The sequence below is a fragment of the Buteo buteo genome, chromosome 27, assembly GCF_964188355.1.
Source record: "Buteo buteo chromosome 27, bButBut1.hap1.1, whole genome shotgun sequence".
NCBI lineage: Eukaryota > Metazoa > Chordata > Aves > Accipitriformes > Accipitridae > Buteo > Buteo buteo.
This window is the reverse complement of record NC_134197.1, coordinates 7,155,620-7,181,407: the sequence shown is the minus strand read 5'-3', so window position 1 is coordinate 7,181,407 and position 25,788 is coordinate 7,155,620. Positions and strand designations below refer to the sequence as shown.

Here is a 25,788-nt window from a genome sequence, read left to right as displayed (position 1 = left end):
CCAGATTCTTTATTTGTGAAATGTTTCTTGAGCCTGGTGTTACCAGGGGATACAAAACTGCTTTTCAGTAGCTGATATCGCCCTGTATGAGAGAGAGAGAGAGAGGCTCAGAACAGCTTCATATCTTCATCCCCTTCTTTAATTCCATATGAATTAACTGGAGGCCAGTAAGGCTTCAGAGGAGAAGAGCAGAGGGAAGGGGGCTGCTTGCCAGAGCTGAATCAGCTCCTGCTCATAGGGAAAAGGGGGTCTGGAAGGATACCTGTTATTTAATAAGGAAAAAAATGGTGTAAACCAACCAATTACTTCAGACTCCAATTTTAGCCCTAGATTAGCTTCAATCCTTACCCCAAAATTAATCTATATGACAACAGACCTAACTGCCCGTGCTTGCCCTCAAAATACCTGTTCTCTGGCTAAAGACGGCAATGAAGATGGTGTTACTGAGTTCATGATAGTCTTTGGCGTGTAGACACACGTCCCGTAAGCTTTAACAAACAGTCCCTTCCTGTGTGCTCCCTACCCTTACACGGGACGTAATGCAAGAGTGGAGGAGCTCTGTTTCCCTTGCTTTCAAAATGATCAGAGACTGATATGCTTTAGCAATATAATGTCAAACTTATGGTTCTTGGCTGTTGAAGTACCAGCAAATGGGCCAACAAAGCTCAGAGCAAGACATAAGAACGCCAGAACTACACGTGAACCATTTTTGCTGGGAATATTCAGTTTGCTACATTGTCCATTTAATCTGAGTGCTAAAGGCAAAAAAGAAATCAGCATTTCCAGTTCTGCTCATTCCTTATATGGTGAAATGTTAGATAACTTGCGTTATTTATAACCTGCACATTTGGTATTTTTTTATAACGGGGGGAGGAGGAGGACATAGTGGGCAAGAAGACTCTGGATTTTTTCCAGTCTAACTGAAGAATTAAGAATTGAACTGTGTCACAAGAGCAGTCAACTTTATACCTATGCCTTGTAGAAGGGCCATTCTTGAGCTGGGCAATTAAAATTGATGTAGTTTATGACTTTAAAAAAGGGACTTACATGCTTACCACATACAGCATGGTAAGAGGTAATGACCATTGATCCTAAAGCTTTGAGCTATAAGGTAGTCTTTAAATGCTTGTATTTCAAGACCTCCACACTTCCCAACTCAGTAACACTTCTAACAATAAGACACTGGAAACAGGTTTTTGGACCTAACAGAGATGGAAGATGTCTCATATAACCTCCTGGCCTTCTCCCTGCCATGACCGTGGTGCATTTTCAATCATGATGAGCTGCCCAACACGGCTGTGCCACTGCTCATTCCCAGGTAAGGTGCTTCCTATCCCTCTTGTCACTGCTGTCCGTGCTGTGTTGTGTCGTCTGGTCATTTTATTTTTCATCAGTGTCATTGTTCCGATGCTAAATCCTGCCAAACCACACTAAAATGACTATTTTCCCCCCACAGTGCTTATGTCATGTGTAGTGTTGAGCAGACTCGTACCCCAGCCCCAGGTTTCACAGACATCACTCACCAACCCCTCTTCCACACTTTTATTTGGAGAGGCTTTTATTTCAGATGCGAAGTGAAGGTCACACCATTACGCCACTGCCTACTTCAGTCCCCTGATCAGCGTGTAACGACATTTCTCTGCCATATTCATGAATTAGACCTTTTTTTAAAACTGGGAAACAGGCAATTTTATTTCATAGAAATCACTTTAGGACAGATGACCTTTACCTTAACGCATGTGGCACAACGCTCTTTCAGGCATGCTGCAGGGGTACGTCACACAAAATTCCGAGGGCACATTAAGCTGCCCTACGTTATCTTCCCAAAATGTCGGTTATTTCTGCCTAACAGCATTTAACTTGGGGGGAAGACTCTTTGCATGCAACAGTCTTTGTCCTAACTCTTCACTCAGCAATAGCGATGATATATGGAAGATCACAGGTTATTTCTAAACTAATACTAAGCCTAAAGCAAAGGTAAGTAGGGCATGACATATGTGAATTTAAAGGTAGTCTTTAGCTGTGGTTAAAGATTGCTTGCAGATGTTGACTACTGATTTTTATTTTCTTTGCCTTGCTCTGCCTCTTAGAATATTGTTTTCAATGTCCTCATTGTCTTATTAGCTTTCTCTTTCCCCTGGATCCAGTGACATGCAAAAGGAATGACGGTAGATGTTACTTTTTCCTGCTCCGTGGCAGAGAGGAGTGTAGGGTTTCATAGACTGTAAACTATTTCTTCTGCACTGAGAGATTGACTGCATGGGTAGAGCCCATTAAATATAGCTATGCTGACAGTATCGCTTCGGAGAGTTCTGTGGGAAAAAATCTGTCTGCACTATGTTGGTACCTCCAGCCAGGCAGAGAGCTGTCTTGATAACTCATTCAGATAATGAATAAAATGTGGAATGAATTCCATGCAGGATCAGCACTCTGTTGATGTGAGAACCGGTTGCAAAACGTACGACAGGATCCTCCTGTGGCTGTTGTTTTAAGCTTGGCAAATACCGTGGATTGTATATGCTAAAGTCAGGATATTATTAAAATAAACCCCTCAAAACTCCAGAGAGTTAAGATATGATACGGCTTCCTTTGAGCTCAGGTCTCCTTATCGCTGAGATATGTTGTATGTGAATGCAATTTATATGAAGTTCTTTAAGACTAGAACAGCCTGTTATTTCTGCCATGCCCAGGAAAATCAGGAAAGGTATGTAGCAGTAATAAATCAATTATTTCTTACAAATTAGACCAAGATAGCATTGCCTAACAGCAGTCTTCCAGATGGCTGGGATGAAAGGTGGACTAGGCTGGAGGGAAAGGGAGGATTTCTAGATAACCAGAATAAATGGGATACAGTTTAGCAGTAGAACTGAAAAGATCCAGAGGAATGACACCTGTGTGCGAGGAAACAGATATCTGAGAGCTTAGGTTATGTCACTGGGTTGGCAGAGAAAGATTAAACAAAGACATTTCCTAGACATCATCAAGGAGGCAAATTCTTTATGGCGTTGAATTAGGAGTAACCATGGGGATAGGAAATGACAGATTTAAATAAAAATGGGGTAATTTCTAAATACTAGGGGCAAAATATACTTTTCCCTATGAGACAAGGAACAGTCAAGGGAGGAGCGGAGGGGCAGGCACTAAAGCAAGCGGTGGGAAACTGAGGAAACGGCACAGCAGCCCCAAAGCCAGCTGCTCCGCTGTGCAGAAATCAGCTCCGACGCTGGGTGTCCCTGGGGCCAGGATGAGGATCGAGTGTTTTCACCCGCTCTTCTTGGGCTAATCGCCACTCTGCCATTCTGCACGTGGTGGAAACCATCCCTGAGATACGGCGTGTTTGCGCTCACCTGGTAACCCTCCCTCAAATGACACAGGACGCCTTCCAGCTATGGCTAGGAAAGACCAGTCCAACGCTTCCTCAGACTGGGATGTTGGAAACCATAGTCATTACATACACACAAAAAAAAAGAGTTTTGACCATGCAAGTCTATTTCAAATGTAACTCCCAGAAGTAGTAGACTTTCAACTGAGAAAAGCCCATAACCAAAGAAACTTGATGCTAATTAGCTAGAAATTAACATTAACTCATTAATATCTATATTTTGGAATATTAAAATATGAAATATATTAATACTAATATATTGATATTAATTATTTTAATGTTCATCCTTTCCTAATCACAGGAGTAAACTTACTGAAGAATATCCATACATCAGTTCCCAAAAAGCAGCAGAGTTTGTTGAGCAATCTTGATTGTCAGCGAAATGGGCAATTACATGAGTCCCTCAAGGAGGCAGAGGCTCAAAACCCAGAAAAGCTCCTGACTACCCACCATGGATGGCCAAGTGGGAGTCCAAGTAGCTGAATCCAGCCTGTGAGGCGGTTTGGTACAGCCGCTGTGACAAGCCAAGCAGATAAAAAATATTTTTGCAGGTATTTGTCAGCGAGGACTCAGAGGGTCTGGTGAAGCACCGCACAGATGCCAGGCCCACCTCTGAACATCTGGCTGGGAGTAAGAGTGGCTCTGGAGTGTAGGAAAGCTGACTGTGATAAACCAAATAATCCCTGCTAACTCTCTGCATAACAGGCCAATGCGTCTCTCCCTGCTAACTCCAAGAGGGAATTAGTCACGCAGATGATTTGGGATGAACCTGAAGGAACAGCTTTTCACCCCGTGGGAAGCAAGAAACACTCAACATCATTTTGTTGCTACACCTAAAATACTGGTGAAGAAATACATGTTTTACCGGAGGCATTTTTTCCAGTGTCTCTCAAATCTCTGCCACTTTCCCAGCACTTCTAAGACAATTGTTCAACATAATTCTTTCCCCCACCACTGGGTTTGCTCGGGTCTAATTGCACTCGGGCAGCTGCTGAGAGCAGGCAGTGCAGAGGCTCTGTAGCTCATGGGGGACACACTCCGAAGGAACAGGGCAAAGACAGACCCATGTCCCTTCTACCTTATGCAGATTCCGGCCTGAACTTGGTCCTGGGGCAACGTGGAATAGCCCCATGTTCTGCTATAGTTTTATTACAGCCTCCCCACAGCTGCCTCCAGGCTGATGTGAAGATCAAAATCAACCGAGGGCTCTCACCAGGTACTGAGGTCTCACTCTGCGCTTTGCATACGCTCTGCATCAGTCCCACTGTCCCCGTCAAAATGGCTATTTTTCTCTTTTCAAAGACAGAACACACCCACATCTGCTATATTTGGATGCTGGACATCTGAAAAAAGAATCACCCATGAAAACAGCCTGAATGAACCTGCTGAATGGCAAACCACTGCCAGCTGGACTGAATGATTTTTCTTGCAGAGATGTTTTTTCTATTTTTCTCCTCTGAAAGCTATAGAAAAGGATGGGGAAAAGAGCTGGTTTCTTTTCTCATGCATGCACCCATCATCGACAGCTTTGTTAAGTCTGAAGAACAGAATCTCTCTTCCCAGTAATGATGCAATAACTAACAATCCAAATCCAAATGTAATACTCAGAGCTGGCAGGCAGGAAAATGATTTCTGTGTTTTCTTTTTATTAAGATTTGTAAATTCAACACAAGTATTTCAGATGTTATTGCAAGGTAATAAATATGGAACCTCCCTACCTCAGAGTCCAGAAATTTCAGGGACAGAAGTATTTCACACAGACATAGTGAAACAGAAACATGAATCTCTTCGAGAATGAGGCAAGGGAAAACCAGAGAGCAAGGCAAGAGGACGAGGGATTGTTCTGAGGTCCCTATTGTAAATGAAGAGGGTGGGTGGTGCAAGATAAAATCAGGAATTTGACTTCTCAGGACAGATGGATTTGAAAAAGGAAAAAAAAAATATCTACAGGCCAAACTAAAAATGGTTATCATGGTGAAGTTATGGGCTGTTTCAGGCTGCCAAAACAAATAGCTTGCATCCCAAAGCAGTAAAGGTTACATGCATGGAAAATGGAGCTATCCCTGAGGACTAACTAATATACTGCAATTATTATTATAATTTTTTCAGAGAGCTTTGAGAAAACCAGGACACACTGAGCCACCTAGTCTGACTGCATCTCCAAAATTCTTAAGGAGAGGTGTTCCAGCCTAGAATTTTTTTCATGTTCCTAGCTTGGCTAAAATCAGCTAATGGTGTTTGAAAACTGAAGGCAGAATTACTTCAGCAATTAACAAGAACTTTTTGAGGTTACTGATATACTAAAAATGCTTTGAATTTCAATAAGTTTGAAGTTATTTCCTAATACAGCTCGTGCCACTTCTGCGGGAGATATACCCAAGTAAAATGCAATCACTTCTGGAATTTCAGCTAAGTACGGGTACTACAGGGAAAAAAAAATCCACACTTCTGACAAGGTTGTATCAATCTCCACTTATCTGCTGCTTTAGTAAAAGTGCCAAGGTATTCTGAAAGGCACGGTCTCCAGCCTCGCACTTATACTTAATGCAGCCTTTCTGCGGGGTTTGCTGCAGGATTAGTTGTATTTCTACACAATTATTATAGATTTGTATTAGTTATTTTATAAGAATATTGCTTCTTTTTGGAGCAACCTGCATGGTTGTAAGAGAGTGTAAATTCCCCCATGTCCCATATTTCTTCGAGGAGAAGCGTAGCCTAATGGTTAGAGGAAAGGACGGAACACTGGGATCTCCTGGGCTTCTTTCCCAGCTGTGCAAACTATTTAGGGATGGCTTCTCTTCCACAGAAATCAATGAAACTCTGTACTGAACTTTCCTGGGAACATGATAAAATCCTTAATCTCTCTCTGCCTTCCTACCCTATCCTGCAAGATATCAAGCACACTAGCTCAGCCAGTCCGCCAAAGCCCTTAAGTATACGGACGTTCGGTGCAGAATTGCTGTAGCCAAAGCCAGTGCTTGCGGTAAGCGTGTCTCTAAGTGCGCTGCCATTTCCAGAGCCAGGAATGAGTGGGGGGCGATTATATTCATCTACCTCTGAAGGATGTTTCAAACATTAAGTAACAGGATTCTTGGAGACTGGGCACAGGATGCAACAGAGTGAGATTATCATTTCTATCCCTATTCTTAATACCTATTAATGGAAACAGATGATAGAGTATCTATACCTACACATATACAACATCTCTCCCGTCCTGTCAAGGCAGAGCATTATCTGGTAAAGAAGCAGTGATTTCACGTTTGAGGAGGGGGAACAAGAAAAAGGAAAAGCTGTTTATAACACATTAAGCAGATACTATTTGGAAGTTTAGACTATAATTCTCCCCAGGGAAGCCAGAACCTACCCACAGGGTGTGTTGAGTTAGTTCCTCATTCCTTCTTTTTTTTTTTTTTTTTTTAAACTTCTTTTGAAATCACTGAGTGTGGAGCATACCTTGCCCCAGGGGAACATATTGCTGAGCTGTTACTCACACTATAAAAGGGTGTCACTTCTCGCTCCTCCCTTTCTTTGAGGCCCCGTTTTGAGGTGAGGAAAGGGCTGACTGGCCAAACCACTAGATCCCAGGACTTACCCACCCTGGGGCACCCAGCAGGATGGCTTTGGGGGGCTCAGCCTTGGTGTCTGGCTCTGGGGAGCTCGTTCTGACTGGGACTGCTCCAGCCTGGGATCATGGTGGGCTTCAAGAGCATAGTCTGGAGGTTTGGTGTATCTCCTAAAGTTGTTCTAGCCTGGAAACTGGGATTGGCTTAAGAAATAGTTTTCTTGGGGGGGGAGTAGCCTCCTGTGAAAGGCTGTAGTTTCTCTCTCCTGAATGACTGGCTTTAGACACATTGGGGATTAGGAGGAGGGGAAAAAAGGGGGTGTCCTCTGAAATTTAAAGCTAAAATCCATCACGCTCTGTTTCAGTGGACTCTGCCCCTCTTCTGTTTGCTTCGCCCTCGGCGCGTGCAGGACGTTGGCCCACAGCTGAGGCTGACGCAGGGTCACGTCGATGCCCAAGTGTCAGCAGTCTCCGGCGCTTTCCCCTTCCCCTTCAGTGCAGCACACAGCCGAGGCACCTCACAGGGCTGAAGGCTGCAAGAAAAAGGAGAAATTCTTTACAGTTTATAAACTTCATTGAGTTCATACAGCCCCGTGAACCTGCAGCCTTCCAGCTCCCTAACACACCACAACCCAAGCCTGAATGAGGAGAAAATCGTCAATGTAGTTAGCAACCTGCCGTGAAATTCACTGATTAAATTACTGGATAAATATTTGAGAGGATCTGGCTGACAGGTATGTCATGCATGCAGTCTTAAAATAGGATGGTAATGGGAAATGAGGGAGCAATGTGCCAAGGAACAGGAACAGGAATGTGATTTCTGGTAATACAACTCATGTTCGTCAGTGCCTTTTTAGCAATATAGAGGACGTGTGCGGTGAAACCGAGAGCAAGGCACTGTCGTTAAAATAAACTGAGAGAAATTGCAGCTATGAAGAAACAGAGCATTAAGCGGCAGTTCTCCGGGAATAAGGCTGGTGAATGAATTTATGGAGATTTACATCGGCTGGACCTGGCAGGTAGTTTTTAACATGCTCGCAAGAAGCAGCCACGACTATTTCCAGTAAAATCTTGGGAAGCTGTGGGGCGTGTGGGCTCACTGGAGAGACACGATGCTCACACCGGCCTCTGATGGTGCCGGGTTTGTGGCTCCGCGTTGGCTCCTCCACCTGCCATCTCCACGAGGGGTTGTTCTCTCTGCAGCCCGAGGATCTTGTGTTTAATTTAAAAAGATGAAAGGAAGAGGTCGTCCTGCTGTACAAACACATCAGGGCAGCACACGGCAGGCAGCAAGACTCTGCTCGTGAGCTGTCGAAACTCCGGGCAGCATCAGCGAGGGCAGGATTAGGCATCACCACATCCATCAGGTCAGGTCCGTGAAGGTCTCTAAGGACGGGCCGGTCATATTTGTGTCATTCAGAGTAAACAGTCTGGAACCTTTAAAACCCTTTAAGCTTTAAAACCCATCTAATTCATTTTTTACCGATTTTGCAAAAGTTTCCCCTTTCTTCAATGCCGCATTGGCTGGCCCTGCAAACCATTTGGCATTGGCCCGTGTGGTGTGTGCAGTCACTTTGCTCCTTGATGTTACCTCATCAAAGAGCAGCTGAAAATGATATTTCCAGCCAGACGGTTTTCAAGAGTGGCCAGTGAACTTGCTCTGCCCTGTGCCCTCCGATTTGCGATTAGATAGGTTTCCTGTATGTCAATTCAGCTACAAATCGGTGATAAATTTAAGATTGCGACATGCTGACCAAAAAAAAATAATAAAATCATGGCGGGCTATTTTTGGTTTCAAAAGAAACTTCTCTCGCTAGGTCTTTCCAAGCCCTCACCTCCACGTACAGCTGCAGCGGATAAGGCAAACAGGATGCAGGGTTGTAGAGTTGGAGGAATCGAGTGTAAATCAAAGGAGACAAGCTGGTCCCTGTGTGTTGCCTGGGTTAGACCTCAACCTTTGAGCAAGGTGAGCAGTTGTCGCTTGCTGGGGACTCTCCCAGTAACAGCATTGCCCAGCTGCTTGAGGGTTTATACTGGGCCATAGCCGCGTCTCACTTTTTCCTCCCACTGTGTCACCTCCTTCCCTTGTGCTGACAAGTGATTTAGACAGCCTGCCCTGCTGGCCCTGCATTTGAAATGTAAATCAAACACATGGGACATAAAGCTGGGTTTCAAAGTTGACTATTAACTAGGGCGGAAGGGGTGGCGTAGCAAAAACAAACAGTTCCAAGTTCAAGTCTGAAACCGTAGGAGCAGGCTGAAAAACCTTCCTCCTTTTCCATCGCCAGCCAGCATGAGGGTGAGCGCTCTCCCTAGGGCAGAACATATTTAGTGGTTCCCTGATTTCCTAACTCAGGTGCTCGGACTCCAAATCAAGTCTGACAACCGACTTCAAAGGGTGGAGGATGCTGGGGTGCTAAGGCTGGCCTTACCCACTGGTACGCAGTGGCTTTAGCCATAGAATCACAGAACCACAGAATGGTTTGGATTGGAAGGGACCTTTAAAGGTCAGCTAGTCCAGGGCTTCTTGCAGTTCTTGATGTCCGGAAAACTTTTGACATTGAGCCCTGCAGCATGCTTGGTCCAATAACTAACACCCCAGAATGCTAACTTAATCAGTCCCTGGTATGGAAAATCTAGTGTTTAAAAGTAGCCTTTACTCAGCTTCCCCCAAGGCAAGTTAATGACCAGCTGTACCTTGCGAGACGTGGGGGTCCCTTAAACGTGGAGACCCCCTCTGCTGTCTTAATGCTTTCAAAACCAGTGGAAGTTTTGCCCCAAAAAATATTGGAGGCCCAAAGCAAATCAGTATGAACATAATTTTTATCAAGTAGGAACATACGTCTACCATTACAGAATGTAGTTAATATTTCTTTACCTGTCACCCCAAATAATTCTGGGGAAAAAAATCAACAGCAACTCCTATTTTCTTTGAAATAATTTCTAGCATGACTTTGACAATTTATCTCTGCTAATTCTATAGTGACACCTTCACCATTAAGGTCTAACTTGGAAATCGGAGACATGAGTAACTGATAATATGGAGAGGTTTGAGTCAGTTCTGCTAAGCCCACCCATTTGGGTTCGTAGCGGTTCCCTGGGCTTGGCCAGGTCAGCATCAAATCCAGCCTGGGTATGAAGCGAGATTTCATTGCTCTCAAGGACAATCCGACAGGAAAGAACACCCTCACCTTTTTCTGAATTCCTTAAAGCGGTATTTTTAATGCAAATTTTCTGCCAGCGAGAGATGGGGAGAAGAGCAGCTGTGAGAAGTGCTGTTAGCAGTGAGTTAGCGATGGTCCCAGCGATGCTGGGCACCAAGCTGGCGGAGCAGGGGACGGCTCGAGCCTTCAGACACCTTACTCTGATAAACGGGCCATGGCCCCCGGCAGACGGGGTGGTGTCCTGGGCCTCCAGGGAACACCTCTGACCGTCAACCGGGGCAACCGCCGACACATCATTGCATCTTTCTGCACCTCGGCTTCCCTATTTGTGGGGTGACAACGCTTAGCACTTTTGAAAATTGATTTTGGGGAGGGAAGCAACGCTTCTCGGTTCTGTATTTCTGCCCGCAACGACGGGAAGGGCTCCGCTGGCGTATGCGTGTGCACAGGCAGCTTTTCCATCTCGGGGATCAGCTCCACCCCAGTGCTCTCTGAAGGCAGAAAGCACTAAGTGCAATTTCACGTGAGCCGCTAACCAACATATCTGTTAATAACATTCCTTTGTTGATAGCTTGGACCGCTTTCAAACAGGCTTTGCCGTCTCCTCCAATATGGGAAAGCACTGTCCAAAACCATATAGGATTATAATTATGTAGTAGTCTTCCTGTAAATAATGTGTCATTCTAGTGAAGTAAACTGCTCTGCTCCTCATTAGGCTGCATCGCAGATCAAGTTGAAGCCAATTTACTAGAGTAGCAGTGAGGATATCATTGCATGATCTTCATTTCCATTAAACAACTGGATCCAACTCTCTTTTATTTTTAAGCTAACCATGCTGAGCTTTAAAATTGCCTTGATTATAATGTAGCTTTTAAATGATTTGTGGTGGCTGATCGTTTTGCACATGAAAGTTGCTACTAGCTGATTAGGAAAAAAAATCCACCATTGCTTCTTCTATTGCTTAGGAAATTGCAATCCTCAATCTGCAGCTTGAAAAGCATGTTGCCATGGAAATGATGCTTATGCTGTCGTAAATAAAAGTATTCTAGGGTCACCAGGGTCTGCGGCATAAACAGGGGCACAAATACTGCCTGGAAAAGCACCAGAGCGGTTTAAACATATAGGAAGATAATTTTAATGGTATTTCACCATTATCGTCAGAAGGACTGATGAAGGTTAAAATGTAGCTGTAACCTTGGCATGAAAACAAAGCAGAAGAAGTCTTAGCTATTGGTATTAATAAGAGTAGAGAAAACAATATCGTAGCCCTTCTGACCGGTATTTCTCTGCTCAATCAGATCAGTGTTCCTCTCCCATTGTATTTCTCACACATTCAACAGTGAAATCTAATTGTATATTCATTCAGGGGCAGTTTTATTGAATTCATGAGCACAGCACACAAGAGCCTAGGAAAACCAGTTGATGTTATAAAATGCTGTATCATGGACTATCTGATCATGCAGTGGATCTTCTCTGATTCCCTGGCTACAACCCACCCGCAGCCCAGGAGCAGCCATGGGAAATTAGCCTTTTCCTTGGAGGGGAAACACTTTTGAACAAGAACGCGGCTGAGGGAAGGAGCCCACGAGCCTTTCGCTGCTCCTGTGCGAGGGCGATGTGAAAGATCTCCACGCGGGACCAGAAGACAGCACTGACACTGTCTCAAAGGAGAAATACGGAGGCCAGCGGGTTTGGGATGCGTCGGTTCGTGTGAGTTTCCAGGAGCAAAGCAGGCAGTTACTGTTTCTGGTGGGTTCTTAATTGTTCAATGACTGCTCAATGGCATTAAATGGGCCATACCGTGAAGCTGCCTTGGGCAGTATCAGATCAAGGATACATGCTTTTCTTTTTGTATTTTTAATACCCACACAAGCATTTAGAGCACAGACAGTCACTTTAAATAAAACTACAGAGATTGCAAATGCCACAGCTTGCTTATTTACTTACTGTCTCTTAGTCTGCCCAAAATGTGGAAATAATGTTTCCAGAGATGCTGGAATTCATGTGCCTGTTGAGGATCCTGGCTCCTGTCCTGGATGATATTGCATATTCAAGGGATGATTCATTCACTCCTGAGAGGGAGGAAGGACTGTACCAGCTGTACCACCTCTCCTTTGCTGACTGACAGCGTGGTGATGTTTCCACAAGGAAGCCTCGTGCCTCCAGGTTAAGCCAGCAATTATGGAACAAACAAAAGAGAAGTGAAACGGAGAGATGATTCACGGGGAGAGAAAACAAAAGAGAATTGGAAAGGTGATGCCAAGCCAGACTGACAACAAAATTTTCATTTGTCTCAGCCCAAAATGTACAGACAGGATTCTGCATTTCTTTCGTGCGTAAATTAATAATGTCGTTTGCCATCTGCAAGGGAGGATCCGGGAGGGAACAGTTCAGCTTTCAGGGCTTTGCCACCCGTCCCCTGCGAAAGGGGGTTATGATAAAACCTACAGACAGCAGCCCTTGGTTAAAGACGAGGAAGACCCAAACCCAATACCCTTGACTGCTCCATAAAGTGACTTAAAAGTTCAAAAAATGGGTTTTTCCCTTTTGTACTCTTATTTTTTTAAAAAAATCATCCCTGCTGGGACAGGAACTGTGTGGGATACTGGGCTGATACCACGCACATTACACACCTCGCCATAGATTTATCACAGAAGGGCTGGCCAAGGCTTTGAAGGCAGCTGATGGCTCCCAGCTGGCTGGGGGCTCACTCGCATGGCTTCTGTGGCTTCTTAATGGGAACAGGGTGGAAAAGCTGGGCTGGGCTCAAAGGTTGCCCACAATGACCAAGAGAGAAAAAATTCCTCCTGCCACTCCTGCGCTAATCAAAGGGGTGTGGAGAAGAAGTTTCGATTCCTTGTGTCCTGCACTGCCAAACAGGAGGAAAAAAAAAATTATATATTAATTACACAGCCAATTCCTATATTAAGGAAGAAGCCTTCATGGTATCAAAATCAGTCTTGAAATTAATCTTGCCTGTGGTATATAGAAACTGAGCCAGATAGTCCAAGCTCCCTTAAAACATCTTTCAAACACACCTTATCTGTTTACTCCAGGCTTTTACTACTGGCGGTACCTGGGACTTCGCCTCCGAGATTTCCTACAGTTTGTGATCTTAGCAGGTCAAAGTTTCCAAAGGTGGGGAGAAGAGAGGCAATCCCTTCCCTGCCTGTATGAAAGGTATGTGCCTCTGGGCTACTAATTTAGAACCAATGAATCAGAAATAAGTAACATAAAAACCGTCTAACATCTATGTTTACAGAGCACCTCCTCTAAGCAGACAAAAGCATGTGTCAACAGGGAAACTGCCATGGAGAGAGCTTGCGTGGCAAGTGGCTCGGCGTATTTAAACAGCTTTTGCAAAGATGTTAACATGTTGCTAGGGAAGCAAGAGCCTGCACGGATATAGGTGCCCTCCTGCACCGAGACCCGCCGTCTGTATAATGGGAAAATGGAGCTGCCCCGGCACTCACAGCTTTTTGTTTTCATCTTTGCAGCTTAAAAAAGGCAGTTCTTCCAGCAGCTGATTAATGGTCCTTCTGCAGAAACTGCATTTTGCACATATTTAAAAATCTTGGGCTAGATAACACTTTGACCTAAAATATAATAGGTTCATTTTTTTTTTCTGATAATGTCTGACATTTTTAAGTTTTAATACCTTATTTTTGAAAAAAGCCTTTTCTAGCTTGAAGAACAAAGGTGGCCAGCCTGTGGCTCTGTATGTGTGTGCACCCTTCTGCACGCGTGTGGCTGGTGGGTGCCCTCAGCACATCCCTAGACCAGCTCTGGGACATACCGACACATCTCGGACCACCAGGACAGCCATCCCAGTCTGGCACCAAGAGGACCTCCTGGGCTGTGGAAATATGCCCAGCATAGCTCTCCTTCCCATGGGGTGAGGCCCCTGGGGAAATCAATGTCATCCCCTGCCTGTGAACCATTCCCCAAATTTTCTCTTCCCCCCCCGAGTACTCTTGTGTGTGTGTGATACAAGCCTGGGTTATATTAAGCCCATTGCTCAAAGGACCAGAAACGATGGCTCCCATGGGCACATAGCAACTACGCTACAGAAAGAAAAATTCAGGGAACAAGTGGCACTGTAATATATCTTACCTACCCAGAATACATCTATCCATGTACCAACCTCTATAAACACACCCATTTCTCCATATGGGTGGGTATATATTTGTATGTACCAGTCTCAAAATACCCGTAAGTTTTTATTAGCCCCATCTGCAGACGGGGTAATGATGACAGTCAAAGTGCCGTGATGCCTCTAGGCTGCTCCTTCTCAGGGGGAGGGAGTTTGGGTCTTCTCTCTCTAGGAGAGGTAAGAGAAGGAGTTTTTCCCAAAACTCAAGTAGCTCCTTGGTGCGGGAGCCTTGCTCAGCTCTCACTTTGAATCATGCTGGCAAATAAACATGAAAGTGAAAACGGTATTGTGAGATAGTTATGCAAGAGCGGGCGGATCCCGGGACCGAGCCATTGTTCCAAACATTTAATTAACATTATGAAAGCTGATTAAAGGAAAATCTTTAACCTCCAGGGAAATCCTATTTTCCCTCACTTCCCATACCTCTGCAATTTTCACAATGTAAGAAGGAAAGTGTTATTTCAAGGCATGATTCATATCAGCTACGACCTGATCTTTGCCACAGCCGTGTCCTACAGCTTAAATAATCACTAGCAGTGACACTAGACGGGGACACTTCTGAGGCAGCATTTTTCCCCTGTTATACCATGACCTGAATTGCCATCATAATTTCTAGACTTTGTGTCATCCTGGCACAATGACAAGTGCTCACCCACGCTCAAGAACTAGAAGTTAGTTTGCAAGGACAGCGATACCTTCCCAGACACAGCATCTCAGATACAAAGTGTGAATGACACGCCACGGTCCGGCTTTGTAACAGCAGGGGCTGTTTGCTTTGGTCACTGCAGCAAATTCCTGTGAAGGCAGGAGACCGAAGCACCATCTCCAGCGACTCCCCATCTAACCTTGAGCAGATCACCTACCCTTTCTCTTCTTTTGGAAGTGGGGATGAAGGCAGTGTTACTTCTCTCGGGGCACCGCAAACATTAATGAACGAAACCAGGCGCTGGAGATGTTTACGTGGAAAGTGCTATTCAGCTGCGTACGGGTTGCACATTGCCCCTGCTCTCCTAGGCCTATTTTAATTATATGGCACGGCCAGCCCGTCAGAGCCCTAATCCCGGGATCTAATCTTGGAGGCACCAGACAGCTGACTGTCTGCCCTGTTTACTCCGAGAAGCGCCCTTGGGGCTGCGTCGAGGGCGATGCAGCCGATGGAAGGACGCAGAGCCGGTACCTGCCGGGGGGATAGCCAGGACCCTGCTCACCCCGCCTGGCCGGGGCAGCTCAAGCTCTGACAGCGATGTGCTTCTCCGACAGCGACGGCACAAGAGTGGCATCAGGCAGAAAACACAGCCCTGGGTCCTCCCCTGGTTAACAAGAGCCTGGGTGGAGGATGCGTCTGCAGACACCCAGATCTAATTCTTGAGAATACAAGCATCAGGCTTATATAAATACATACACATACAAATACATGATATATATACGGCCTCCGGCAGCAGTAAGAGTCTCATATGCAGATCTTCAATAGTTCTTCCCATCTGTAGATCTTGCAGGACAAGGACATCGCAGAACTTCAGGGACCATTCTGAAAAGGGGAAAGATTATCTTTTCCCTGTTGTCTGCATTTGCCTGATGCAAAAACCGTTTTAATTATGATATAACAGGATCATCCTCACTACTCTGACTATCAAGAACAGGCACTGCTTTTGTGCACACAGAGACATCAGTAAAATAGAAGCTTTATTTACAGGATGAAATTCCTCCTTCAAAAAGCGCTAGAGATAAACCAAAGGAATATTAATGCAACATCATGAATACCAAATGCATGAAATTCTGACTCAATAAAAGGCAGACAGCTGGGTATTCTGATAAAAATGGGCCTTTATTTTTTAATTCTTCCTTTCATTACCTGGATTCTGTGTTTCTCAGAGCAACAAAATATAGTTTCTTTGATACGCAGCAAATCTGAAAACAATCCTGCAAGTAGCACAACACAAAAACTCCCACAAAAAGGGAAAGCTATAAAATTTGAGAGGCGACGAGGCTTTCAGAAGTGCCAGTTTCCCAGTGCAATGGCTGGAAGGGTGGCCTGGCCTGGCGGCAGTTCAATCATTTTGTAACGAAGGACAAATACTTTCAACATCCTGAGAAAGAGGGCGGGGGGGAAGGGGGGCACGGCTCCCTTGCTTTCCCTCCTCCTGCTATTCTTTCTCCTCCCTCCCCCCACCCCTTGGATTTTCAATAGCTCTTTAGTGTTTCCATCAAAGGCTTTTACCATTCATCCTCCCTTCTGGTGCCTGCCTTCCACCTGTCTATCCATCATAGCCCTAACCCAGGTCCTTTTTTTTCCCCCCTTTGCTATTTTTCACGCGGTGGGATTTGTTTATAAGCTTCTGTATTACCTAAGCTCGAGGGGAGGAGGCTGCTGGGAGGAAAGTGAGAAAGCAGGATTAAGGAGGAGTAATTCAGCTCCATTGCATTTCCATCTGAACGGTCATAAAATGTGCAAATCCTGTTCCTGGGAATTTCATGTCAGAGGCCTTCCCTGCCGTTGCTCTTCCCGTGCCCCCTCTCACTCTCCTTTTCACACAAAAACAAGTGTCGGGAAAGATGCTTGTGACCCCACGGACACCAAAGGCCACGATGTGTGTGCCAGCAGGGAGAAGGCTCCTACCAGCACGTGTGCAGGGCAGACACTCCAGATGTGACCATAAACTACAGATGCGGGGGTGGGAGGCTACAGAGATTGAATTTGGCAGGACAAGAGGAGTAAGCGGGGAAAGGCTGTTTAATACGACAGCTCCCAACACCCCCAGCTATAATTAATTAGCCTGGGTATAAAATAAAAATAAGGTAACTTTTCAGGCTTTTTCACTCTGTAAGAAAATGATACAGAAATATATGTGATTCAGACTCCATCAGCTTGAAGAGTCGCTACTATCTCTTTTTTAGCTCATCTATCATCACAAGGCACCAAAATAGACACAGGACAGCTTTCTAGACCCCAAAGATCCACCAACAATCCATCTTTGATCAAACTGCAAAACAGAAAAAGGACCACCACCATATACGGGTCAATGAAGCTTTGTCATTGATTCAAGCAGAGGTCTACGTGGTTGGATGTGGCCTCTGTGCACCCTTGCTACCTGACCAAACATGTTCAGAACAGCAAGTAGTACTAAAAAAGGTGGTGGCCATTAACGTGTCCCCAATCCTAATGAGCCCACAAACCTTTTCTTGGTGGAACTTCATGTCATGTTTGCTGGACTTGGCAACAGCTGGCAGCATTCTTCCACTTATGGACACATCTTGGAGATACTGAGGATCACCCAACAGGTAGCACATGTCAAAATAAGTTTCTTTGATTGGTAGTTATTTATTTTTTTTAAATAAAATGAGAAGAGATTGAATGGGTCGCCCATCAGCAGCTCAGTTGGTTGGCAACTGCTTGGACAGTTTGACCATACATATGACAAGACAAAATAAATTTCACTTGCTTGCAGTAGCAGTTTGCTATAAACTCAGTCCATCAAGGATTTATAGTTCTAGCAGCAGTGGGATATATAAAATGAGAAGCCCTTTCATCCTTAAACTGCTCTGCAGTCTGGTCGAGATGATGAAGTCATTGTTTCTAAGGCCAGAGGAGAGCAGGAGTTCATTCAGCCAGTTCGGCCGTGCTAGGAGGAAGCGTGCAAATTGGGTCCAAAGACGAGAGGAGGCCCAGAGAAACAGCAGCCCTTGGTTTTGCAGAACAGTCAAAAAGAAATCCTCAATGATGCTAGCCTTGCTTTGCAGGCTGGAGGGGAGCAGTATTTCCATCAACTAAGTGATCTGAACTCTTTGGCTTCCCTGAGGGCACCGCAACAGGACAGACTGCAATCGCTCACCAGAGTCACTCTCAGATGTTTGTGTTCTTCCCACCCACCAGCAGCCTCGAACCTGAGCAAGTCTTTGGCACAGCAGGTGGTATCCTTAATCCCAAGGAGGGCCAGCCCGAAGCGAAGATTAGCAGAAGAATTTGTTTTCATTAAAATCCAACCTACCATTACCATCCTATCTGATGGTGCGGGTTTAAAATGCGCATGTCCAGCTATTCTAGCAGCTCTGTTTCTGCAAGGAAAGAGCAGTTCAGCAACCCGCCTCTTCACTTTCTAATGTCTTTCTTTCTTTTAACCAACAAGTAACTAAGACAGACACAGTGAGGAATGTTAAATGCACCTCCTCCTGGAGAATTTTGCCAGCAAGTTCAATGGAATTGGGATTTTACCTTTATTATGTTTCTTTTGACCATGGAACTGGTCTGATTTTCCTCCCAGAGAAATTTTTTTCATGGGCCCGTGGAAAAAAAACCCAACAAAACAGAAAGAGACATACAAATAAACACTAATACGTGCAGGAAAAATACAAACCTTAGCACCATGCACTCCCTTCATTATTAGACAAAGGTTGGGAAGGGTTCACAAGTGTAAAATGCTCATGTGAATTATGAGATTACTGCTCAGTTTTCTTTCAAGTCGTGGGCTGGAAACAGATGGTGGCTGTAGCATTTATGACGGCACAACATGTTACTGCAAGCCTAGCCATCTCTCTCTCTCTCTCTCCTCAAAAATGCAGCTGCAAGGAAAGTTGTGGAAAATCACATTAATCGTCTCTTCCACCACACAGTTTTCCAGCCCTTCATCCCTGGCCAGCACATGGACAGAGCCATCTTGTATCCCAGTAAGAATACTCTTCTAATCCCTGTCCTGAATAGTTACCACTGACTGGTTTATTTAACAGCTAGTTAAAATGTGGGGTTTGTTAGCATCGTAAAAAAGCCTCCAGAAAGCAGGTCCTTAAGGTCAGAGCAGATGCCATGTGACCCCAAGCGCTCCATAAGGGAAACACTCAGAAAGAAGCAATCAGACTGTCTTTCAGCTGTTTATTTAAACATTCAGTTCAGGCCAAGCAGGTTGATTTATAGAGAAGCAGACAGACAGATACAACATTTGCAAAAGCATCTTTGTGACTTAGGAGTCCAAATCTCACTTTCAAGCATGAGTAGAAACTTTCAGAAGGGCAATCAACTCTTGATTTTCAGTAACATAGCCTTCCAGAGACCACAAGTTTAGAAGTACTGGGTGCCTAAAGATACAAAGAGCAACCACCCCGATATTTAAGTACCTTGCCTGTACATAAGAAAAAAATGTTCAAGCTTCACTACCCGTGTGCTTCAGTCTTGATGGGAATGCCTTGGCGCCTACAGTATGTTCATACATACAGCAAAGCTATCCTTACGATCTGAGCGAAATACAAGAGCTGGCAGGCGGACACATCTCCCGTGGTGAAGCACAGCAAGGTAAGCGGCATGTGCGCGATACTCTGCGCGACAGACGTGCACCCAACGCTGGCTGGTGCTAACTTGGGGACAGCACGTCTGGACTTGAAAACATGAGCTGAGCCTGGGGCACATCCCCTCAGCTCTCCAGTCACCATCGAGGGGCCTGCTTGCACCAGGGATCTCTTTAAACAGTAGAAAATTATTACTTGTCATCCGTAGGATCTCTGGGTGCTTTACAAATATGAAATATTCCTGTTTCACAACACTTCTGAGAGCACCAACTCACTAACAGCAAATCCAGTAGCTTGGGATTCAGGCCCTTGTCCAAAACCAGGATTTTAGGATTACTTCTTCAATTGAGCAAATTAAGAGTCTGTCAAATATTAATTCTCCAGACAAGTGTCACTGGTAAATCTGAGTATCCATTTTGCTATTCTCACTTTGCTGGCCTCACTACCTGATTGAGAACATCAGCATCGACTTTACCATGTTCATCCTTAGTCATTCAAATGCTGTCTTCCCTGCAGCTAGGTAAGATGCAGTGCAGTATTTCTGCCTTCTAGGGTGTAGAACAGGGCAACTGAAAACAAGATAAACTTTTAGCATTCCCTTTATCACTTTTCGCAGCTAGACTAGGAAGTTGCTACATAAATTCAATAGTGTACACACTTGAAACTTTAAAAAGCCTTTTCCCAGAGGTAGACCCTCTTTTTTGGTGATATGACCATACACATCCACTGCATTATCTACGGTAACTGCAAAAGCCCTGAGACTCTTCCTCTAAGATACAGAAGGTGCCTTTTTTTTTCTTTTGCAAACCTCATCCTGCAGAATTCATTAGTATCCTATGCAACAATGTACTTCCTGTAAGTAATGAGCTATAAAGTGTATTAGAAGTTTCCACTTCTGGTTTTATCTTTTCCTGATCTAGCCTGAAAATTCTTTTGAAGTTTCTCAAAGTGTTCTTCGTGTATGCTTGTTTTAGGAAATACCAGATCACTATTGGCAAACTTCTCCTTAATTAAGTGAGATAAAGGAATCAAGATGATACGATCTGCTTAATTTCCCACCTTTTTAAGGTACTTTTTTTTTTTCACTTGCCTTAGAAAAGAAACATGCTGAAGAAAATAAGGAAGGAAGAGACCTTAGAGGCCCAGAGAGGGCAAGCATTGCTATAGGCTTTCTAGTGTAGCTGAGCTTGCTGGTAGAAAGCCACTGAATAGTTAAAGCCTTCCCTCAATACTATGGAATAGTTTACTGAAAGGTTGCAGAACGCTTCTGAAAATAACATCACTCCAGGCAATGCATAAGAGGAAAAGACTAAGCCTACAGTGCATTAGCCAGTAGGCTCTTCAGGGCCTCGGCTTAGCAAGCCAACTCAGATCATGTCTAACTTTAAGCAAGAGTAACTTCAAAGAAACATCTCACATGCCTCAAGTTCAGCCTTCCACTGACTGTCTTGCTGAATCACAACTTAGGGGAATGCTGGGAGCTAATGGGAAACATTTGCACTTGCTAACTGCAGCTGCAAGGTCCCCAAACCCCTATTAGGTATGCAGACATAGCCTAACCGTTCTGGATCAGCCAGCAGGCTCTGCACAACAAATGGATACAAGCTGTTACACAAGCTCTTCTGAAGCACATGTAAGAGAAACATATCCCTCAATAAATAGTGACAATTTGATTTAAAAGCAGTATTTGTGGCAATCGGTAACGTATGGAAGCTGAGCATTAACCTGCAGGACTCATACGTGGCCTGTTGAAGAAACCACTCTATCTGGGATAAATTGCTTCTGTCATTTTTGTTGTGGAAACCCACTGCATTCAAGGGGAATTCGGATCCTGAACACATTTTTGAGTAGCTTCCTGGCTCCAAAGAGACCTCTGAGCATCTCACTTTACTGTGGGTGTGTTTGGACCAAGAAACGTCTTCACTCCCAAGTGCATGAGCACAGAGCCCTCAGCCTGCACGGCAATCTTGCTGTCGAGCAGATACGTCTCTCAATCACACACAGTGCAGCAGGAGACCTTCCTCTGCGTGAGGGACGTGTTGGCATCAGGGAAACGTCAGCCCTCAAGGCAAGGGGGAAAGGGGGAAACTGCAGTGCTTAGTGGCAGCCAGGGAGGATGTGTCTTCAGGCAGGACGGTTTGAGCACGAGAAGACATATCTTGGCTTCCTTGAAGTGCTGCAGCATCTCTCCCTCCTTCTCTGGCCCCATACAGCTGACACAGCTGAGCAACAGGCTCCAGCAGAACAGGGCCCATAGCAGAAAACCTGACCTCTCGAAACTTCCCTGGTCTTCAGCTTGAACCAGCGCCACCTTTATATAGAACAGACATGTAAAGCCAAAGTGCTAAGGAAAAGGTGAAGCATGGCTGGAGTAAGGCGGACTCCCCACCTGAAAGATCAGGCTGTCCCAGCAGCGAACGGGGCATGCAACAGGCACTTGAAAAGTCACTGCTGGCAAACACCCACACCAAACGGCAGAAAGCAAACTTAAGGTTTGAGTGCTGCTACCCAGAGAAGGAAGGCAACACTCACGGTGACATCCCTGGGTCAAAATTAGTCTCTCTGCAGAACAAAGACAGAGGCATTCTGAAGCCAACTGAGGCTTCTTGAAAGTCTTGTAAAAATGAATTAAAATTGGATGCCCAAATTGCTTAGACTACTGAAAAAAATCACAGCTAGGGATGTCAGGCAATTCTGGCGAGCTCTTGATGCTTCACTGAGGTCTACAAGTTTGAGTTCATCCCCAAAGGGAGCTGAGGCCGCTCAGCACTTCACCCACAGACCCTCTGTGAACAGTCTTCTTTCTTGTGGTCAGACAGGGGATATCTTGAATTTATGTCTTGCTTCGCCCCTTGTAAGCAAACAAAACAATTTCTATGAGTTATTCTACCCACTAATTGCCAAGGAAAAGTCTGGTAACAAATGCTCTGCATTTTTGACAGGTCAGAGGCTTCCCTAAACAAAGTTGCTGTTTTATGTTTTCTAACAGCACATGTTCACATCCGGGGACCTCGGCAAATTCCAGTGTGGATGAGTCTCTGTGGGAAATTGCTTTTCCAGATTTTCTTGTTTTAACTGCTCCAGGAAATGAGTCTATTTTTACAACAACACTAAACAGCAAAATATGAAATCATTATCTGCTTCGTGGCAAGAGTTTCGGGTCAATTCTCAGGTAACTGTCATCTCCAGTGAAGTCAATGCAGTTGAATCTATTTATGCAAGTTAGTGATCTGGCCAATTATGTAATTGGTTGATCAGTTACTGGAACATAGAGCTACCATTGGCCTAAGGAGTGTCCCATTTTCATAAGTCTCAAAGTTCATCCAAGCCCTGATGTATCGATAAGTGAAGTATTCAAGTATTATGGTCTGTAAAGATCATCATTAACTGCTGAAAGATTTAAGCATGAGCATTTTCTACGAACATCTACTTTGTCAGTGAATGATCAATATATGTAGTATACTTCCTGGATTCTTTTTTCACCTGCCAAATACACCAGGGTGGGATTTTCAGAAGTGTTTAAAATGCTTTTCTTCTACTTATCTGTGATTGCTTTCAAGAATCAAGATGTTTTCAAAATCCCCAGGGGATTTCAAGTGCTATGGGCTCAACTGCATCTCTGGGTGCTTCTGGTTTTTGCATACCTGATCTTAACAGCTACTCTCAATTTCAAAGATGGACAGTAAAACCAGTTGCCTTCATTATGCAAGATGAAAGATAGTATGTAGAGGCCAAAACACCAGGTCTGGTCTTGGGAAGATGAGTGTGCAACACTTGTTAGAAACTTGGCTCCTTATTTCCCTGTTTGAGGGACTACTCCAGCCTTCGTATGTGGGTTTCTTTTCTGTTGAAGCACACAAGTCAGCCTTTCTTTGTGCATTTTTATCTAAGATCCTGGAAGACATCTGGCATGCACAAGTATCAGCCCCAACAGAAATTTTTAGATGCTAAAACCTCAAACCAAGTCAGATTTGATGGCCTGCTAATGAGTCAAATACAATAATGATTGGATTCTCCTCTAGGGGAAGAAGTAACACCGGAAGAATGTGACACTGAAACCTTCAGTGACAGAAATTCTATCACCAGGACGTCGCCAGAATTTCATGTATTGATTATGAATGAGACTAAGAGTTAGCACGTCCTTAGTTTCAGGTTTGGAACTATGTATTCTTGACTTTACACCTAATTGAAAAGCTCACCAAATGTCACTCAAGAGACTAGCATACAGAAAACAGAGACAATATCTAAGGAAAACAGTACCTAACCTATGACTTGTTCTTTGATTTACAACTGTGATTGCAGGCCCCACCTCACAGTCATATGCCATGATAATAGGTAGCAGTTCAATGAGAAGCAGCCATAACTTTTTACATGTTGTAGTAATTCTGAGCTACTTCAGCACATAATTTAGCCTGATACAGCAAATAATTAGAATGACTAAAGGGACAGGTAACATTCCACAACTGAAAAATTAATGATCAAGCTTTTGATCTTTTCCATTTTATCTTCTAATTACTTTTTTTTTTCCCTAAACTAAGAGTTGCCAAATTTCACAGGAAATTTGTTCTCAGTATTTTTTCCCATCTCAAATTTGTCTGTTACGGGTATGACTCTGAGTTTTCAAATTATATTCTCTGAGGTATCCAAACAGGTAACCTTAAATGGGCTCACTAGCACTAGTAATTGCAGTCCTGAATCCACCCACGCCAGGCAAGTACTTTCCCAAAAAAGAACAAACATGTATTTCAAAATGGCAACCTCCATGGGAGTAGAAGAGGGAGGAATTCTCCCAGCTGTTTTTCTAGTTGTATATTCTAGTCTTGTTACTTCATCTTTGGGGTTGCTTACAACATACTTCAGTACTCTAAGAGCACGAAGACCCCCATCCCACAACTGGGATCCTGTGTCAGGAAGGCACACCCTACTTAAGAAGAGTAATAAAGCACCAACTCTGTTCCATTTGCCTGAGGTCAATGGGATGTTTGTCCAAAGTTACAAGCATGCTTAGGCACTGGTTTAAAGAAGGGCAAACACAGGCATCTCTTAAAGTGCTTTTCCACGTTAGGGCCTGGGAAAAAAAATCAGGATTGGGCCCATGATAAAACCAGTTCCCTTAGGAAATGTTACCCACACCATAAAAGGAGTGAATGACACAGAACTAAAGGGACATACAATGAAAATTGTCTACTGAATTTTTGTAAATTCCCATAAAATCTGAGTCTTGATTTGTTCTATGTGGATAATTTTCACTGTAAGTCACGAAAGGTTGACTCCTTAGAGATGCAGGAAATGACTAGCTCATGATAGCATAAAAGGCTGCATAATTGCATGGGCAGAAAGCTGGATTTTCATCAGTCACTACATTCTCTGACGATATCGCAGTGGTTTTTGATCATGTATGCGATGCACAATAATTAGGCAAAATGACTTACCCTCAATCTTTTCAGTATTTAGCTCTAAGGGTGCAAGGATTCATTCTTGGAAAGGGAAGATGGTCGTGTGATTTAGGGCACTGGATGAGCACTCAGATCTGAGTCCTATCCCTGGTTCTGCCATAGCCTTGCTGTGTGACCTTGCACAGTCATTTCTCCATGCCTCGGTCTCGCCTAAAATGGGATAACAATAGTTCTTTATTTCAGAGGAGATATGAGTACAAACCAGTTCAAGGCTGTGCCGCAGAGATGCTACAGCAAAGAGTGGCACAGAAAAGCTCAGACATGGAATAATACCTTGCTATTAAAATGTGGGAAAATACACAGCAATTAAATGGAATAATAAATATAAAACATAGGCTGATTTTTGAGGAAGGCAACACTGATAGGCTTTTCTCTGTTACCTGAAATTAAAGCAAACTTAAGTGGGATTCTTACGAGTTTAAACAATTTTTACCTGACTCTGTTTCTGAGATCTGCTAGTACTAGAAGCTGTGTTATTAAGAAACACCAAGAAAATTACTTCATTGAAAACCTCCACATTGTTTCTGTTTTAAAGCAACCGTGATTTCCAGCCCCAAAGAGGGTCAGATAGATATTGAGTAAGATTTTCGAAGCCATGGAAGGGGCCTACGAACATGATTTCTTTCAATTTACAGTAAAATATGAGCATGCAAATCTGAGGTAGCTTTGAAACTTCATCTTTGCTTTTGGGTACACTTTCAAATTAAATTATAAATGGGGCCACTGATCTTAATTGAACTGTCAGATGTCTGGAATAGCTTCAATGCCACTGTTCCAGAGTTACACTGTTGCTGGAA

General features: G+C 44.1%; 1 protein-coding gene across 3 annotated transcripts in view; it reads right to left on the bottom strand.

Annotated features, from left to right (window-relative positions):
- Positions 1-7,087: 7,087 nt before the first annotated feature.
- PDGFA (platelet derived growth factor subunit A) overlaps positions 7,088-25,788 on the bottom strand; it is a 46,982-nt gene continuing 28,281 nt past the window's right edge. Inside the window, exons 6-8 of one of the 3 annotated variants that reach the window (XR_012654581.1) lie at positions 24,968-25,141; positions 18,614-18,818; positions 16,086-18,314 (exon numbers count right to left, since the gene is read on the bottom strand). Coding sequence is in view for 2 of the 3 variants with exons in the window: in XM_075058875.1 (XP_074914976.1) it covers positions 25,008-25,141 (134 nt within the window). In the remaining variant the exon portion in view is untranslated. Of the gene's footprint in view, positions 7,478-16,085; positions 18,819-24,967; positions 25,142-25,788 lie in introns of those variants that run through there. The other 2 variants (XM_075058875.1, XM_075058874.1) reach the window with 2 other exon arrangements.